The sequence below is a fragment of the Anomaloglossus baeobatrachus genome, chromosome 4, assembly GCF_048569485.1.
Source record: "Anomaloglossus baeobatrachus isolate aAnoBae1 chromosome 4, aAnoBae1.hap1, whole genome shotgun sequence".
NCBI lineage: Eukaryota > Metazoa > Chordata > Amphibia > Anura > Aromobatidae > Anomaloglossus > Anomaloglossus baeobatrachus.
Genome location: NC_134356.1, coordinates 246322005 through 246342160, shown reverse-complemented (window position 1 = coordinate 246342160; position 20156 = coordinate 246322005). Strand labels below are relative to the sequence as shown.

General features: G+C 42.1%; 1 protein-coding gene across 1 annotated transcript; it reads right to left on the bottom strand.

The window, feature by feature from the left end:
• Positions 1-16632: 16632 nt before the first annotated feature.
• LOC142301415 (uncharacterized) lies at positions 16633-19925 on the bottom strand. The gene is made up of 2 exons (XM_075342422.1): positions 19836-19925; positions 16633-19640 (listed from the first exon to the last, which is right to left on the bottom strand). Exon 2 carries the CDS (start codon positions 19090-19092, stop codon positions 17059-17061), a length of 2034 nt encoding a protein of 677 aa, XP_075198537.1. The 5' UTR covers positions 19093-19640; positions 19836-19925; the 3' UTR covers positions 16633-17058.
• Between the last annotated feature and the right edge of the window lie 231 nt (positions 19926-20156).

Sequence of the window (20156 nt, the reverse complement as noted above, 5' to 3'; positions counted from 1 at the left end):
TAGGCACTAGAGGTGAGGATCTGGATAAGACCCTCTTAAAAAGAAGAAACTAGATGGATTTTCAAACTTAAAGCAAGAAGCCCTATTGGCATGAATGAAGTCTTTACCTTTACAGTCTTTATATAAGCTGGGTGATGTATGAGACCATATGAGACCTTTAAAAAAATTGTTTGCTAGATCTCCCGTACTCTCTTTTTGTTGATAATTTGTAATGTGACGAATTTAGCACTGAGTCGTAGTTACCACCCTTCCTATTTTGATGTTTGTGACATGTATGTTTCTCATGGAGATTAGATTAGACTAATAATGAAATGACCCATTTATTGATAGGGAGATAATATACTATTCACTAATATAATGAATACAGAAAAATAATAATTGACATATCAGTTTTAATAATATATTGTGGGGATGAAGGATTGAAATTATGCCCTGCATTTATATGCTTACAAGGAACCAACCACCAGGATTTTGCTATATGAAGTTTAGGCAGGGCCACACTGACACTAGGATACTGAATCCAAGCATACCTTTTGTAGTAAGATTTGGTGCATGATTATTGAAATATCTGTAATCAAAGTTACAAAAATGCACTGCACCTTTGATGTGTACAGCGGTGAGGGCCTTTGTGAGTCAAGTCCTCACTGTAATGTCATCCTCCAGTGTCTATGGCATGCCCCCTTTTCTTTATTTAAACATCGCGCATTGCCACAGTAATCATGTCTTCATTAAAATGAAGTATGGGCTATTAGCACCATCAGATTTTATTTTTTTTTTTACATCTCCGCACGCACACCTGCTACTCAGTTATGCGCCTGCGCGGACTCCGGTGCCATTTTATTGAACCCACTGGGTAGAAGACTATGAGCGGCAGGAGTGTAAAAAAACAAATCTGCTCATCTACGCCGATGCTGCTCATAGTCTTCTCCACAGTGTCTTCAATAAAATGGCGTCGGATATCGTGGTACAGGCTTGTGCAGACTCTAGTGCCATTTTAATGAAGACATCATTACATATTTAAAGAAAACATGGCACACCATAGAGGATGCCAGAGGAGGACTTTACAGCGAGAACCCAACCCACAAAGTCCCGCCCCTTCTACACACGCCTATCAAAGGTGCAATCATTTTTTTAACTGATTACAGATATTTCAGCAACCAAGCATCTGACCTTTCAACAAAAGATATGCTTGGATTCAGCATCCTAGTGCCAGTATAACACTGCTTATACTTCATATAGCAAAATCCTGGTGGTTTCTTCCCTTTAAACACCTTGATATAAATGAATCCCATGGAGTTACTGGTTAATCTCAAAGGTGTATATATATTAGCGAGGACATTAAAGTAATTAAATGTTGCGATATATGTGGAAACCTTCTAGTAATTTTGACCAAGTTCTTTGTCATGCGAAGTTTCATGAATTCTATGATGAGGTTAACTAAGTACCAGTCAATATGCATTAGTGCAGCTACAGAGAATAATTCAGTCACTCTACTCTAATATCTGTCACATATATTTTTTATGGAGATTATCATTTTTGTCCTGTCTCTCTGCTCTAATATCTGTCATATATTTTTATGGTGATTTTTTTGTCCAGTCATTTAAGCTAATAATAAAATGATCCCTTCATCAACAGATGAGATAATGTACTCTTCACTAATATTAGAATAATAAAACAATATTTGATATAGTATTCTTAGCAAATTTTGGACATGAAGAATTGATGTCATGCTTTATATTAGTCACCTAAACACTGAGTATAAACAAATCTTATAATGCTACAGGTTAATCTTAGATATAAACACACATTAGCATTCACATAATCGGTGAAGTGCTATTATATATGTGGAAACATTCTAGCTATTAAGAATAGCTTTTCCGGAGCATGGGTTCACGATGCCCCCCTGGGCATTCACCTAATAAATGCTCAATGTTTGAGGAAGGAGACCCCATTAGTCCCTGAAACACGCGTCGGATTAAGCCCAGAGTGCATCATGCAATTATCTATGGTGGAGGCGTAATTGCCTGAGTCTTCCAGGACTACTTTATCTATCTAAGAAATGTTAGATAGTTGTACAGTACGCTCTATATTAATATAAAAACTTAAGTTATATTTTAATATTATTCTTCAGTTTCGGGGTTTAGTTGCCTTTGGCAAATCTTAGTTAACCCCCTTCATGACCTAGGAAGTAACGGTACATCCTAAATCATGAAATGGTGATTACTGCCGGCTGCTGTGGTAAGCCAGCACTGATCCCCACACATGTCTGATGTCCAAATCAGCAGTCATGTGTGCCTCACATGTGCAGGTGGATCCGCAATTTACTCATGCCGGTTAACCCCTTAGATTGCACTGTCCAAATGTGACAGAGCGATTTAAATGGTCGTGGTGGGGAAATTGCCGCTATCAGAGGCCCCATGGCGCCATCACAAAGAGCCGATGGTTGCCATGGGAGCAACAAGGTGATGTGATGACTCTTATAGCTATCATGACATAGTTCCTGTTACAGCCAGCAGAGCAGTGGCTGTAACAGGAGAGCAGCAGTTCCGATGATCAGAGCTGTGCAGCTCTGAGTCACAGAAATGAATGAGCGATCAGACTACTGATCCTTATAGCCCCCTAGGGGGACTAATAAAATAAGTAAAAAAAAAGATAAAAATGAAAAAAAACAACTAAAAGTTCAAGTCACCCCCCTTTCGTCCCACTTGAATTAAAGGGTTCAAAAAATAAATACACATATTTGGTATCGCCACGTTCAGAAATGCCCGATCTATCAAAATATAAAATTAATTAATCTGATCGGTAAATTGCATAGCAGCAAAACAATTCCAAATGACAAAATTGCATTTTTTGGTCATTGCAAATTTTGCGCAAAAGTTAGCACAAGCGATCAAAACGTAGCATCTGCGCAAAAATGTTACCATTAAAAACAGCTCAAGATGCAAAGAATGCTGTCACTGAGCCATAGATCCCGAAAAATGAGAACACCACGGGTCATGGAAAATGGAGCAAAAAGTGCACCACTTATTTTGGACAGACTTCTGATTTTTTTTAATCCCTTAGATAAAAGTAAACCTACATATGTTTGGTATCTACTAATTCGTACCGACCAGAGGCATCATACTGACATCAGTTTTACTATATAGTGAGCAATGAGTAAAATATCCCAAAAACCATTGTGCAATCGTACTTTTTTTTTTGCAATTTGTCCTGACTTAGAATTCTTTGCCGTTTTCAAGTACACTATATGGTAAAACTCATGGTTTCATGTAAAAGTACAGCTCGTCCCACAAAAAACAAGCCCTCATATGGCAAGATTGACGGAAAAAATAAAAAAATTACGGCTCTCATAAGAAGGGGAGCAAAAACAAACAAAAATCGCCCCAGGGTAAAGGGGTTAAGTATTACCCCTACACTGACTTTTGAACTCTGTTTAATTAAGTCTGCAGAAAAAAACTGATCACATATGGAACAACCGTATTGTAACTGATTTTTTTAGGCCTCCGCCACACATCCGTGAAAACCACGTCCGTGTAAAACGGGCCGTTTTTCGGGTCCGTTTTCCGTTTTTTAGGTCCGTTTTTATGGTATGTGTGGCCTGCGTGTGTATCCCGTATGCTAGCCGTATGTGCGTGTGGAATATCCGTGTGTGCGTGAGTGAAATAACTGACGTGTGTGTGTGTGTTGTCCGTGTGAAATGTACGTGTGATGCAAAATGTCGTTACTACATGTCTGAAGACAGAATAGCGGGATGAGAATGAACTCGGGTGAACTTCACCCGACTTCATAGTCATGCCGCGGCTCTGTCTTTGTGGCGTGTACTGATTAGCATTCACCTATGAAGGATTCACCGGTGACCGCTAATCCCCCGAGTGACTGAAGTGTCCCCCCTCTCTCATACAAACCGATCCCCGATCAACGGCGCTGCACGGCATTCACACTGCTCCGGCGGCTTTTTCTAATTTGAAAAAGCCGGCCGCTCATTAAACAATCTCGTATTCCCTGCTTTCTCTCCCCACCGGCGCCTGTGATTGGTTGCAGTCACACACGCCCACCACGCTGAGTGACAGCTGTCTCACTGCACCCAATCACAGCAGCCGGTGGGCGTGTCTATATTCTGCAGTAAAATAAATAAATAAATAATTTAAAAAAACGGCGTGCGGTCCCCCCCCATTTTAATACCAGCCAGATAAAGCCATACGGCTGAAGGCTGGTATTCTCAGGATGGGGAGCTCCACGTTATGGGGAGCCCCCCACCCTAACAATATCAGTCAGCAGCCGCCCAGAATTGGCGCATACATTAGATGCGACAGTTCTGGGGCTGTACCCGGCTCTTCCCGATTTACCCTGGTGCGTTGGCAAATCGGGGTAATAAGGATTTATTGGCAGCCCATAGCTGCCACTAAATCCTAGATTAATCATGTCAGGCGTCTCCCCGAGATACCTTCCATGATTAATCTGTAAGTGACAGTTAAAAAAAACACACACACCTGAAAAAATCATTTATTAGAAATAAAAAACACAAACAAAATCCCTCATTACTAATTTATTAACCCCGACAAAGCCCTCCATGTCCGGCGTAATCCACGGTCCTCCAGCGTCACTTCCAGCTCTGCTGCATGCAGGTGACAGGAGCAGCAGAAGACACCGCCGCTCCTGTCACCTCCACGCAGCTAATGAGATGAGTAGCGCGATCAGCTGCTGTCAGTCAGGTAACTCGCGGTCACCGCTGGATCCAGCGCTACTCATCTCATTAGCTGCGTGGAGGTGACAGGAGCGGCGGTGTCTTCTGCTGCTCCTGTCACCTGCATGCAGCAGAGCTGGAAGCGACGCTGGAGGACCGTGGATTACGCCGGACATGGAGGGCTTTGGCGGGGTTAATAAATTGGTAATGAGGGATTTTGTTTGTGTTTTTTATTTCTAATAAATGATTTTTTCAGGTGTGTGTGTTTTTTTTAAATGTCACTTACAGATTAATCATGGAAGGTATCTCGGGGAGAAGCCTGACATGATTAATCTAGGATTTAGTGGCAGCTATAGGCTGCCAATAAGGCTATGTTCGCACGTTGCGTTTTTTTCCGCGTTTCTGCAGCGTTTTTAGCAGCAGTGTTTTTGCGCTAAAACGCATGCGTTTTTGATTGCCAGCAAAGTCTATGGGAAAAGCAGAAATCCTGTCTGCACTTTGCTTATTTTTCAGCAGCGTTTAATTTGCATATTTGTGGTCAAAAACCATGCTGAAATAGAAGCAGCATGTCAGTTGTTTTTGCCATTTCTGCAGCGTTTCCTTAACATTGGAGTCAATGAGAAATAGCAAAACGCAACCAAAATCACAATTCCTGCGTTTTTCATGCTTTTTACCTGCTTTTCCACTGCGTTTTTGGCTCCAAAAACGCATGCTTTTCTGGACAAAATTTAATGGGTTCTAATGTTCCTTTACACACACACAATAACCGAAAATGTACATGTTAAAAAATTAGAAACTTCACCTATTTTTCTGATAAAATGTGCATAACCACTATTTTATCATTAACCCCTTTAGGACGAAGCCAGTTTTGTACTTAATGACCAGGCCATTTTTTGCAATTCTGACCAGTGTCACTTTATGAGGTCATAACTCTGGAACGCTTCAACGGATCCCGGTGATTCTGACATTGTTTTTTCGTGACATATTGTACTTCATGATAGTTATAAATTTAGAACGATATTTTTTGCTTTTATTTGTGAAAAAATCGGAAATTTGATGAAAATTTTGAAAATTTTGCAATTTTCAAACTTTTAATTTTTATGCCCTTAACCCAGAGAGTTATGTCACACAAAACAGTTAATAAATAACATTTCCCACATGTCTACTTTACATTAGCGCAATTTCTGAAACAAAATGTTTTGGGGTTAGGAAGTTAGAAGGGGTCAAAGTTCATCAGCAATTTCCCATTTTTTCAACAAAATTCACAAAACCATTTTTTTAGGGACCACATCACATTTGAAGTGACTTTGAGAGGCCTAAGTGACAGAAAATACCTAAAAGTGACACCATTCTCAAAACAGCACGCCTCAAAGTACTCAAAACCACATCCAAGAAGTTTATTAACCCTTCAGGTGCTTCACAGGAACTAAAGCAAAGTGGAATGAAAAAAAGCAAAAAATAAAATTTTACCTAAAATGTTGCTCTACCCCAAATTTATTCACTTTTAGAAGAAATAACACAACAAAATGAACCCCAAAACTTGTTACCCACTTTCTTATGAACGCGCCAATACCCCACATGTGGTCAGAAACCTTTGTTTGGACAAATGGGAGGGCTTGGAACAGAAGGAGCAATATTTGAATTTTGGAAAGCAAATTTGGCTGAAATAGATTGCGGGCACCATGTTGCATTTACATGTCCGCCAAGGTACCTAAACAGCAGAAACCCCTTACAAGTGACACCATTTTGGAAACTAGACCCCTTAAGGCTTCTATCTAGGGGTATAGTGAGCATTTTGGATACACAGGTACTTCACAGATTTTGATAACGTTACGTTGTCACATTGAAAATTTTCATTTTTTTCTCAAAAATGTTGCTTTAGCATCAATTTTTTCACTTTTTCAAGAGGTAATTCCAAAAATGTGACCCCAATGTTTGTTACCCACTTTTTTATGAGCGCGGTGATACCTCACTTGTGGTCTGAAACCTTTGTTTGGAGAAATGGGAGGGCTTGGAACGGAAGGAGCAATATTTGAATTTTGGAAAGGAAATTTGGCTGAAAAAGATTGCGGGCACCATGTCGCATTTGGAGGACCCCTAAGGTACGTAAACAGCAAAAAAACACCACAAGTGACCCCATATTGGAAACTAGGCCCCTCAAGGAATTTATCTTGATGTTTGGTGAGTACCCTGAACCCCCAGGTGCTTTACAGAAGTTTATAACGTTGAGCCATGAAAATAAAAAAATAAAATTTTACCACAAAATTGTTACTTCAACCAGGTAGCTTTTTTTTTCACAAGGGTAACAGGAAAAAAATCACCATGAAATTTATTGCGCAATTTCTCCTGAGTTTGTTGATATCTTGTATGTGGTGGAAATCAACTGTTTGGGCACACTACAGGGCTCAGAAGAGAAGGAGTGCAATTTGACTGCAAAATTGGCTGGAATCAATAGCGGACGCCATGTTGCATTAGGAGAACCCCTGAGGTGCCTAAGCAGTGGAGGTCCCCCACAAGTGACCCCATTCTGGAAATAAGACCCCTCAAGGCTTTAATCTAGGTGTATATTGAGCATTTTGAATACACGAATACTTCACAGAATTTGATAAGCTTAGGTTGCCATATTGAAATTTTCATTTTTTTCACAAAAATGTTGATTTAGCGACACATTTTTCACTTTTTCAAGAGGCAACAACAAAACGTGTACCCCACAGGTTGTTATCTAATTTCTTGTGAGCGCAGGGATACCACACATGTGGCCAAAAACCTTTGTTTGGATAAATGGGAGGGCTTGGAATGGAAGGAGCACCATTTGAATTTTGGAAAAGTTGAAGTAAATTGCGCGCACCATGTCACATTAGCAGGGCCCCTTGGGCACCTATACATCAGAAACCCCCCACAAGTGACCTCATTTTGGAAACTGGACCCCTCAAGGATTTTATTCAGGAGTATAGTAAACATTTTGAATCCACAGGTACTTCACAAAACTGTTGCTGTAGCAAAAAATTTCTCACTGTTAAGGGGGCTTTACACGCTGCGACATCGCTAATGCGGAGTCGTTAGGGTCACGGAATTGGTGACGCACATCCGGCCGCATTAGCGATGTTGCTGCGTGTGACACCGATGAGCGATTTTGCATCGTTGCAAAAACGTGCAAAATCGCTCATCGGTGACATGGGGGTCCATTCTCGATTATCGTTACTGCAGCAGTAACGATGTAGTTCGTCGCTCCTGCGGCAGCACACATCGCTATGTGTGACGCCGCAGGAACGAGGAAGCTCCCCTTACCTGCCTCCCGGCCGCTATGAGGAAGGAAGGAGGTGGGCGGGATGTTCCGGCCACTCATCTCCGCCCCTCCGCTTCTATTGGGCGGCCGCTCAGTGACGTCACTGTGACGCCACACGGACCGCCCCCTTAGAAAGGAGGCGGTTTGCCGGTCACAGCGACGTCGCCGGGCAGGTAAGTATGTGTGACGCATGTGCGCGATGTTGTGCGGCATGGGCAGCGATTGCCCGTGTCGCACAACAGATGGGGGCGGGTACCCACGCTAGCGATATCGGGACCGATATCGCAGCGTGTAAAGTAGCCTTTAGGCTATGTGGCCATGATCCAGCGACACGGCGTCTAGTACCCAGTGTCAGCCTCCTGCAGAAATGTGAGTGTTGTCCACGGGAGAACGCAGCTGGCCATGCCCACGATTTGGGTTCAGGCTGCTGTGGACTTTAGTTCTATTCTACCTGCAAAGAACACTCATCTCCGCAGCATAAATTGACATCCTGAGGCTCGGGAAGCTGCGCCACAGGTCGATTTATGCTGCGGAGAAAAGAAACACAGTGGGCACGGGATTTCTAAAAATCCTGCCACTGTGCTTCTACTGCACAACGCAGCGTTATGGACGCAGGGAAAACACTCTGCGCCCAAAATGTTGCAAACCCTGATTGTGGGCACACAGCGTAAAATGCTACAATGGATGAATGGATAGATGTCAAACATATATAACGTCCCACCCCCCTGCATATTCTAAGCTGGCGCCCTTTAGTGCCTTTCATGTGACACTAAAGGATGCCTAGCCTTGTATTTAGCCCAAAAAAAAAAAAAATCATTAAAATAAATGACGTGGGGTCCCCCCTATTTTTGATAGCCAGCTAGGGTAAAGCAGACAGCTGTAGCCTGCAAACCACAGCTGACAGCTTCACCTTGTCTGGTGATCAATTTGGAGGGCTCCCCAAGCTGTTTTTTTTTTTTAATTATTTATAAATAAATAATTAAAAAAAAACAACAAACGTGGGGTCCCCCCAAATTAGATCACCAGCCAAGGTGAAGCTGACAGCTGGGGTCTGGTATTCTCAGGATGGGAAGAGCCACGGTTATTGGACTCTTCCCAGCCTAAAAATAGCAGGCCGCAGCCGCCCCAGAAGTGGCGCATCCATTAGATGCGCCAATTCTGGCGCTTCGCCCCAGCTCATCCCGCGCCCTGGTGCGTTGGCTAACGGGGTAATGAATGGGGTTGATACCAGGTGTGTAATGTCACCTGGCATCAAGCCCAGCAATTAGTTATGTCACGGCGTCTATCAGATACCCGACATAACTAATTGACAGTAATAAAAAAAAAATTGACAACAAAAAAAAATTTATTTGAAAAAACACTCCCCAAAACATTCCCTGATTGACCAATTTATTGAAAAGAAAAAAAAAAAATCCACAATAATCCATTTGGATGTCCCACGTCGCCTCTGGACCTTCTAGAATATGGGGGACACGTTCAGGGAACGTATCCCCCATTTTCTAGGAGGGCAGACCCTCCATTTGAGGAGAGTGGGTGCAAAGAATCTGCACCCACTCTCCCCGGGTCACAGCTGCAGACTCTGTGCAGCAGCAGCCAGCGTCCTGAACACAGGAAGCTGTCATCTGCTCGGCACATGTGACCGGAGTCTGCAGAGAAGGAGCCGGAGGAGGGGGCCGCGGGGGATCAGCGCTCCGGTATGTATGACACCGGGGGACACCGGGGGACACCAGGGGGAGGGTAGGGGGGATCCCGGCAGGGCCTGGGGAGCAGGTTTCTGTCGCATGTGTGATGGCACATGCGACAGAAACCATAGGAACACTGTAAATGCGGCCGGCGCGCTGCTGTGATCGCCGGTGCGCGCGGCCATCTTGGATTTTCGGGAGGGGGTTGGGGGTCGGGGGGGCACTTTGGGGACACCGGGGGACCGGAGGGAACCGGGAAAAAGATTTATCTCCCATCTGGCATGTTTGAACATGCCAGATGGGAGATAAATCATTTTTTACCGGCGCGGTCATTTACTATAACTTGATGATCGGTATACGGTGTATACCGGTCATCAGGTGAGCGGGGACCGGAAAAACCGGCCCGAATCATGATCTCCAGGGTCTCAGCTACCCCCGGCAGCTGAGACCCCGGAAATTTTCTGACTCTGGGGGGCGCTAGACCCTTTTTTCCGACCGCCGTTAAAAAGCGGCGGATCGGAAAAAGTACCCTTATTTACCGCCGTTAAAAGGCGTATCGGCGGTCGTAAAGGGGTTAAAAATGATAATTTCCCATATAGTTTTATTAAAAGTTAATTTTATACTTTTTTTCTCTTTTTTCATTCTTTTTGACTAATTCAACTTTATTTCTCAGTGTCTTGATCTCAAAAACGCATCTGCAGAAACGCAGGTGAAAACGCAGGTAAAAAGCGCTAAAAACGCACTAAAAATGCGGTAAAAACGAATGCGTTTTTAGCGCTAAAAAATGGTCAAAAGCCATTTGGTCAAAAACCAAGGGAAGGAAAACGTGCTGAATAAACTGCAGGTATTCTTACGCAACGTGCGCACATAGCCTTAATCCTTATTACCCCGATTTGCCAACGCACCAGGGTAAATCGGGAAGAACCGGGAAAAGTGCCAGAGCAGTCTCATCTCATTGATGAGGCTATTCTGGGCATCAGAGGGCCGATATTGTGAGGCTGGGGGGCTCCCCAGAACGTGGGGCTCCCCATCCTGATAATACCTGCCTTCTGCTGTGTTACTTTCCCTGGCTGGTTTCAAATTGGGGGGGAAACACACGTTTTTTTTTTTAAAAAAAATAATTATTTAATTAAGTCTGCTGTACAGTTTAGTCACGCCCACAGGCATATGTAAACTGATGATGTCATTAGGGTGCGACAAAGCGCGTAGCCGTCTCAGAGCTGTACATATCCTCACTGCATCATGGCTTGTTTTTGGAAATCTAAATGGATTATTATTTAAGAACCACATTTTGTGAGTATGTTTTTGTCATATTTTGCAGACTTGAACAGAATAACATTGTGCCGTCGTGTTCGACATTTAGACAAGTAGTGATTTTGTTGCTAATACAATTACCAATAATATATGTGTAATCTATATCATGTTTACATGAGCATCCTATTATTTATAATATTTTAAAAACATTTTTCACAAAATAAAAACAAATTACAATTTTAACCAACCAAACAATGAAATGAACATAGGGATTTTTTCCAAACATCAGTCTTTATTTAACATCCTAAAGATTGTGAAATAATATTTGAACATTGTTATGAAGCAACTTAGACTATTTTAATTGAGTCAAGTTTTTAAAAAATAATAATATAGCAATATTACATCATTTTGATACATACATTCTTTTTAATTAAAGACATTAAACATATTATGCATTTTTAAAAAAAAAAAAAAATAAATAAATAAAACATGCTAACCAAATAATATCAGCCTTGTAATATATTTTTGTTTATAATCAACATTTTATTACATTTGTTAATATTTTCATTATTCATTGTTATAACCTAAAAAAATAATTAAAAAAAAATAAAAATATTTTTTTAAAAAATAGAAAAAAAAAATTATTATTATTCATAAAATGCATCGTTACTATTACCCGACTCTTGACTCACTTATGTGACAATCTGCTTCTGCAGATGTTAGAGTAACACTTGTGGTAGGTATTGTTCGACTGGTACATGGCAATATTGTCACATCGGCACCTGAGGTAGAAGGTAATACCTGTGTGTTTTGAGCATACACAGATTGCCCAATCGGTTGAGTATAGATAATATTTGGCTGATTTTGTTGTTGTTGAGTATATGGGTAAGGATTTTCAATGTGTGGGGTCTGTAATAGTGATTGTGCACTAGTTTGGCCATGGAACAAAGATGGATTGACATTTAATATTGGATTAATATTTGGTATATTTGGAAAAATTGTAGGATTCATTTGAGCTTGACTAAGTTGCTGTATTTGAGTGGGGAAAGTAGGGTTAACATTAACTGTTGATGGTAATGTACTAGTTGAGGGCATGTTTGTATGTTGGGCAGGCCACATTGATATATGAGAAGGTTGTGGGACATTCAATATGTTTGGAATATCATAGGTTCGAGAAGTAGGATTTGTCAACTGACTAGTGATATTAGTTGAAGTTGGCTGGTTAGACATTGGTATAGATTGTGTTACTGCAACATCAATACTAGTGTCATGGAAATTAGTGCGCCACTGCTCTATTGTTAGTAGAACATTATTTGGAAATGGAGTTTTTTGACAGGCATCTATAAGAATAATTATAGCAGCCCTAACCCTATCCTGATGTTCAGAATGTATTTTGGATAGATTTGTTGGCAATGATCTACAAAACCGTTCACAATCAGTTTCAGGAATTAAACTATTCATAATATTCATAACTCTTGTGTCTATTAATTCTGGCAAACTTCTCATATCATCCCCCCTTCTCATTCTTCGACCCCTTAGTGTTATTGGATTAAAGCGTGGGACATTTGTTGCTATAGGAGATTGTGGACGATTTGAAATAGTGGGTTGTGTTGAAGTTTCCTGAGTATGTAATGTTGATAACACACCTGTGTCACTGGTTTGATGTTCACTTTGATGACTGTCAGGTGTTACATCTCATGGCTCTCCTGAGGCAAGGACTGAGGCAGTCTCCCATTCCTTGCCTGCCACGAGCACTCCTGCTCAGCAGTGCCAAAGGTCTGCCAGACTGCGCAGTGTGCAGGAGATACCTTCTCAGAGAGGCAGCAGAAGGGTGACACCTAGTGGTTCTCCTGTTACAAGGTGTGAAGCGGTCTCCCATTCCTGGCCTGCCGCAGACTCTCCTGCTCAGCGGCCCCGAAGGTCTGCGAGGCTGTGCAATGTGCAGAGGTTTACTGCTCAGGGAAGCAGTGAGATTCCCGTTATCTCTCCACATTGTGAGATCGAGGATCCCGCCTCTATTTCCCAGAGGCAGGAGGGTGAGCATGTGTAATGCGTGGTGGGTCCTGATTCGCTCACTGACGTCACACGGCTTGATGACAAGGCTGGTGACGTGGTGAATCCTGACTGGCCAGGCTGGGACGTCGTGGACCCTGATTGGGTCAAGTCCGTCATCTCCGCCTCGCGCCCGCCCTCGGGTGGAGCTGCACCTCCTTAAAAGCTCCCCCTGCCATCATGGCGGCGCGCGACCGTCCTTCTATGTTTGGATGTCTGGCAGCGTGCTGCCACGCCACTGCTCAGGCATTACTGTCTCTTGTGGGCTTGGCCCTTGCTGCTCCGGCAGTACCTCGTTTGCAGGCCGTGTTCCTGCCTTGCTGCTCCGGCAGTACCCCCGTCAACAGGCCGTGTTCCTGTCCCAGGTGAGCTCCTCAAGTCTCCATTGGACTCACCTGGTTATTGAAAGCACACGTGCGTGGGCACCTCTGTGCTACCCTCGTGCCATATTCTCGTGACTTCCACTGGCACACGTGCGTCGGCACCTCTGTGCTTCCCCGTGCAACAGGTACACCGAGCCGTGAGATCTGTGCCATACAACCCTCACGGGTTAGGGCAGATCGGTGTACATAGATCATCTGTGACATTCCAGACGATCGCTAGCAGCAACCCGCTCACTCTTCACCCACCATAGCGGCGGTCCCTTACACCGCACAGTGGACCTTGACCGGCGGAAGCAGTCCATTTCCCATCTTGGCACGCTTCCCCGGGTCCCCCTCGTAACAGTCAGGTCTGTCAGTTTCTTGGGTATTGGCTACACATGGGTCAACTTCAGCCTCAGAAGTGGCAGATGCAGATTGTATTGTGGAAGGTTGGTCATCATAATCATCAAGATTGTCATCTGTCCTGTAATTATGTGAAAAAGAAATATTTTTTTTTTTCAATTTTTTCCGGGTATTTTTTTTTTTTAGAAAACCTAAAGTAATTTGTTTTTTTAAAAGCCTTATTTAATAACAATGATGAAAGACAACGTACTGTGTGACCTCCATTATTGGTCTCAAGAAATCCAAATTATTAAAAAAAACATAACGCCTTTTTCGGGTTGACAATGATGATGACGGTATGGGATTAAACTCCCTCCGATATTGATCTCTTGCAGATCTCCATCGTCTGCGAACTGTATCGACTATAGAAATATATGAAAAAAAAATAAAAACACAAACCCCGATTTTATTTAATTAATTTATTTAATTTTGTATATTGTTATTTTACATTTGAATGTATATTTTTTCCTACAATATCAGAAAACATATCAATAATGTTTTAAAATAAGAAATATAAAAAAACGGAAAGATAGTATTACACATAGATTTTTAGGAAAAAATGTAACAAATTAGTATACTCATAAATATAATAAGTAAATTATCTATCGTTACAATTTATCCAAAAAAACGACACATGATTTTTATCTAATTTTCTTTTTTTTAAAAAAAGCATAGATAAAAACTTAAATATAGGCTTCAAAAAATCGGACATTTAGACATTAACATTATGAAATTTGCACATTGTGTGAAGGATGGTTACAAGGCAAAAAAAACATATGTTCTGTATATTTGAACATGCTAGTATTATGGGACATTATAAATTCAATCTATATACATAGAATCCGTTTAAAAAAATATTAAAAAAATATAGATTTTATAATATTATTTTTTAATTAAAAAAATTAATAAGAAATTATTTACATAAAAAAAGATAATAGAAGAAAAAAACAAAAACTTACCAAAACGAACACGTTTAACTGGAGAACATCGCTCCCATCCATTGTTAGGAAAAAGTTCTTGGGCAACATCCTCCCATGCCCTCTCCACTATAAGGCTATGTCCGCACGTTGCTTTTTACCTGCTTTTTTGCTGCTTTTTCAACTGCAGCGTTTAATGGCACAATGGTTGTGTTCTGCTTTTCAAGCAAAGTCTATGGGAATTTGGGTTTCTTGTCCGCACTATGCAGTTCAAACTGCAGCCTTTTTGTTGCAGAACTTTGGTCAAAAACTCAGCTTTGCAGTGCAAAACCCAAATGGCAAAAACAATTGACATTTCAGTTGTTTTTGCCATTTGGGTTTTGCACTGCAAAGCTGAGTTTTTGACCAAAGTTCTGCAACAAAAAGGCTGCAGTTTGAACTGCACAGTGCGGACAAGAAACCCAAATTCCCATAGACTTTGCTTGAAGAGCAGAACACAACCATTTTGCCATTAAACGCTGCAGTTGAAAAAGCAGCAAAAAAGCAGGTAAAAAGCAGGTAAAAAGCAACCTGCGGACATAGCCTTAGCTGATCCCTGTAGCCTTCCATTCTCGTGTCCCACAGTACAGGATGCCGTTCTACAGCAGAGATTATTCTTTCGGTATCAACTCGTGGAGACATATTTTCTTTCAATTTTTAGACAGACTTAAAGCACTGAAAAGGAATTATACATGCGCTTTTGAAAATACACACAATGTGCCGAGCCAGCTAGTAATGCAGCACGGCTACACGATTCTTATACCTTACACCTGCTGGCCGATTTTACATTCACAATCGTTAAATCTGCAGCACGCACACGCACCATTAGGACACGTATCCGTGTTTTATTAATTGTCGAACCAAATCATTGATTTTAATGGTGTCCGTGGATGCGTGCTCCGTGCACAAAACGGACATGCTGGCGTGAGACGCGGACCACAAAACGCATCACGGAGACGGACTAACGGACATAACTAAAAACGCAATTGTAACCGCTGAGATATAGTAGTTGGTGCACGTTTGGCCGTGTCTCCAGTATACACGGAAATGGACCAAACACGCACGTGTTTCACGGATGTGTGTTTCAGGCCTTACATATACTCGTACATTGTAATTCTTTACCTGTAAATGGTCTTGGAAAGTTTTAGTAACTGCTGTTGTAAAAACAGTTGCCATTGCACATGGATGATAAGAGAGAAAAGAAATTGTCCGCGTTTTCTGGATGGATTGCTGATGATTTTTTTATATGCTCCTGTGAACCTGGCTTCAGACTGTATCTGGATCCATTTTTTTTTTTAAATTATAATTTTTATTGATTTTCAAAAGTAAACATCATTACATAGAACAAATAATATTAATAATATCAACAATATTATCAGCAAAATGACAAGAAAATTGTATATCGCGGCTTTTACAATTCAGTACTACAACATCTAATCAATGTTCACAGTATTCAAAGTAAGACTCAGAATCTTTAATACCTAACTGAAACCCTTATAACTAACTATATGAATGAATTTGCAGCCATCTTGTTAAACTCTCCTACTCCCCCCCCGAACCCTCTCTACTTAAACCCACTTCCACCTAGTCACCTTCAACCCCCACCTTCAATCCTCCAAGTGTACCACCTAATTTCTCAGAGTGATACCACGCCGTCTCCTTAAATGGTGACATTAAGCGTCCTTGTTCTGGCACCCTCAATCTGTGCGTTGGAAGACGAGTTGACAGACAGCTTAACTCTTTCCCATCAATGCATTGACTCGGACGCTGGGGGTCCTTTACAACTTTTATTAATGAGATCAGTGTAAAACTACAAGAAATAAATGAAAATACTAAGTACAACATACAACATATCTGAGTTACATAGCATTCCATTTGATACAGGACATGCAGGGTAAATGCACTACATGGCGAATACATATTAGCTAATGACAGGATAATACTTGCAGAACAGACCAACTACATTATAATTTTGATGAGCCCTAACCAGGGGATCATAACTCACCGACTGTGCTATGTAGAGGCAAACATAAGGAGCAGAGATCTGGAGAGATATTCAGCATGCAGAATGTGTGTGTTCATGTAACTGAAATGGCTGCTGAAGAAGAAGGGGCAGAGCCTATGCAAGGTCTGATGGGTAACTACATAAGCCTTGGTAGGACAATTTTCATTGCACAGTAACCAGTGAAACATTAAACTAACTGCAGTAAGACAACATTGTCAACAGATGGCGCTGTTGGATATCACTGGACAAGTGGACAGTATCAATGTCAATTACTAAATGTAATCTTATTACTTGGCATAATAAAATAATTATATGCATTTCTATGAAGGCATGACACTCCCCGTCTGGCATCCGGGGGAATGCCACAAACTTAAACTAGAGCAATAGAATAAGTTCAGATACAGGTCTAAGAAACAGCTTTCCACTTTGCTTGGGAATCTTGATTTCCACTTTCCTGACCTGTCCGTCTTGACTTGGGAAGACCTTGGTTACCAATCCTAGAGGCCACTCGTTCCTTTTAGACTGAGTGTTCTTCACTAGGACGACATTCCCAGGTTTCATGTTGGGTCTACTATCTTGCCATTTGTCTCTTGTCTGTAATGTAGAGAGATATTGTTTTCTCCACTTAGTCCAGAAAAGGTCTGCTAACATTTGAACTCTTTTCCATTGAGATTTGTACAAGTCTTTTGTAGTAAACTCTCCAGAAGTCGGCATACTCACATTAAACTTCTGGGTGAGGAGAGTTGAAGGGGTGAGCAGAGATAGGTCATCAGGGTCATTGGATATGGGAACCAGTGGTCTGGCGTTCATTATAGCTACTACCTCGGCCATGAAGGTTGTTAGAGTCTCATGAGTGAGCTTCGAAGGACCAAGTTGCAGAAAGATGGAATCGAGGATTCTGCGAGCGATGCCGATCATGCGCTCCCACACACCTCCCATATGAGATGAGTGCGGTGGGTTAAAGGTCCACGTACAACCTAGTTCTGAAAGACGTCTTTCTACTTGGTTAATGTCCAGATTTGAGGGAATCTTTAGTTCACCACATGCTCCTACAAAGTTAGATCCTCTGTCAGAGCGTATATGCTTTACATGTCCTCTGAGAGAAATGAATCGTCTGAAGGCATTTATGAAGCTGGATGTGTCCATTGTCTCAATGACTTCTATGTGTACGGCTCTAATACTCAAACATGTGAACAAGACGGCCCAGCGCTTGCTGATTGCATGTCCTCCCCTAGTCTGACGTGTGACAACTGACCAGGGACCAAACACATCGAGGCCCACGTTAGTAAAAGGAGGTTCGGTACTCAAACGGTCTGCTGGTAGGTCTGCCATTTTTTGGGATTGACAAGAACCACGGAGTTTCCTGCAGATGATACATTTGAAGATGACTCTACTCACAAGTCGCTTAGCTCCTGTTATCCAGAAACCCGCTTCCCGTAGGGCTCCTTCAGTTATCAAGCGCCCTTGATGTCTAACCTGTGCGTGATAATGCTCAACCAGCAGGAAAGCAACATGGCCATGAGGAACAATGATTGGAGTACACTCGTCATTTTCAAGCTTTGCATTTGAAATTCGTCCCCCGACTCTCAGCAGTCCTTGAGTATCCACAAACGGGTCCAGTTTTTTAAGGGGACTATCTTTTGGGACACTTCTGTGGTTCCGGAGGGACTCTAGAGTCTGGGTATAAGCTTCATGCTGTACACAACAGATGATTGCGTGTTTGGCTTGCGTGAGCTCTTCTACTGTGTAAGCTTTATGACAACGATGCCAGCCTTTGCATGGAGCTGGTCTCGATTGTCTGTTTTTAAAGGATCTAATGACATGTATCAGGCAAGTCAAGGCTCTGTAGGCCGATCTCCAGGTAGAGAATCTGAGGAAGCGGCTGGAATCAAGGTGCCTGTTGGTGATCGTTGTGCTAAGTGTGGAAACTTGAGGCTGTAGCTCTACATCTGATTCGGGTTCGAAGAGTTCATGTGTATGTGTCTCGTGAGCAGTGGGTACTGGTTGATACAGAAATGCAGGTCCGACTAGCCAGTTAGTGTCTTTGAGGCGTGGTGCCGATACCGCTCTGGTCGCATGGTCTGCAGGATTTTGGTCGGTTGGTATTTTGAATATTTTGTCCATGAAAGCAAAGAAATGTACCTCCATTTCTGGCTTCTTTGAGAAACTTGGCTTTAAGTAGGTAAGGCGCTTTAGTGCCATCTCTTTGTTGTTAGGAAGACAGGGTCTTTGTGGCTTGAATGGTAGTGGAGCCACCCAGCTGTCGTTTTCATCCTTGTGAAATCCTTGATCCATTATCTCTAGGAAGGTCTCATCTTCAATGGAATGGGCTAGTTTATAATCTTCTTTGGTCTTTTGAAAGACAGCGCACCCTAGATGATCTTTGTCTCCGTCGCACAATTCATCCATGGCGTATCTGTCTTTCCCACCATTTAAGTGTGCCAAATTGGTGAGATTCTCCTTCACTAGGAATTTGTTGGGGCAGGGTAGGAAAAAGGATGGACGGCCACTCTCCAATGTGTTCGTGTAGAGAGATTGGATGTTGTTCGGCTTGGGAACTTTTCCGAGGCAGACGTCCCCTATAACTACCCATCCTAGATCTAGCTTCTGAGCGTAGGGCGAGTTATGAGGACCGTTTATCTGTTTCCTCACCTTGTGAACTCTGATGATGTCTCTCCCCAGCAAAAGGACCAACTTGGCTTGAGAATTAAGTGCAGCGTGTTACATAAACTTCAGATCCTCTATCTGACATGGTGTCTGTATGCGGCTTGACTGCTCTCTGATAGAAGTCGGCGTCTATGCTTCAACCCCGTTAATAGTAGTCGTTTTACTGTTCTGGCACCCTCAATCTGTGCGTTGGAAGACGAGTTGACAGACAGCTTAACTCTTTCCCATCAATGCATTGACTCGGACGCTGGGGGTCCTTTACAACTTTTATTAATGAGATCAGTGTAAAACTACAAGAAATAAATGAAAATACTAAGTACAACATACAACATATCTGAGTTACATAGCATTCCATTTGATACAGGACATGCAGGGTAAATGCACTACATGGCGAATACATATTAGCTAATGACAGGATAATACTTGCAGAACAGACCAACTACATTATAATTTTGATGAGCCCTAACCAGGGGATCATAACTCACCGACTGTGCTATGTAGAGGCAAACATAAGGAGCAGAGATCTGGAGAGATATTCAGCATGCAGAATGTGTGTGTTCATGTAACTGAAATGGCTGCTGAAGAAGAAGGGGCAGAGCCTATGCAAGGTCTGATGGGTAACTACATAAGCCTTGGTAGGACAATTTTCATTGCACAGTAACCAGTGAAACATTAAACTAACTGCAGTAAGACAACATTGTCAACAGATGGCGCTGTTGGATATCACTGGACAAGTGGACAGTATCAATGTCAATTACTAAATGTAATCTTATTACTTGGCATAATAAAATAATTATATGCATTTC

What these genes read in the sequence shown, in the direction of transcription:
- LOC142301415 (XM_075342422.1), bottom strand. Translation starts at nt 19,092, where the DNA reads ATGGATGAATTGTGCGACGGAGACAAAGATCATCTAGGGTGCGCTGTC.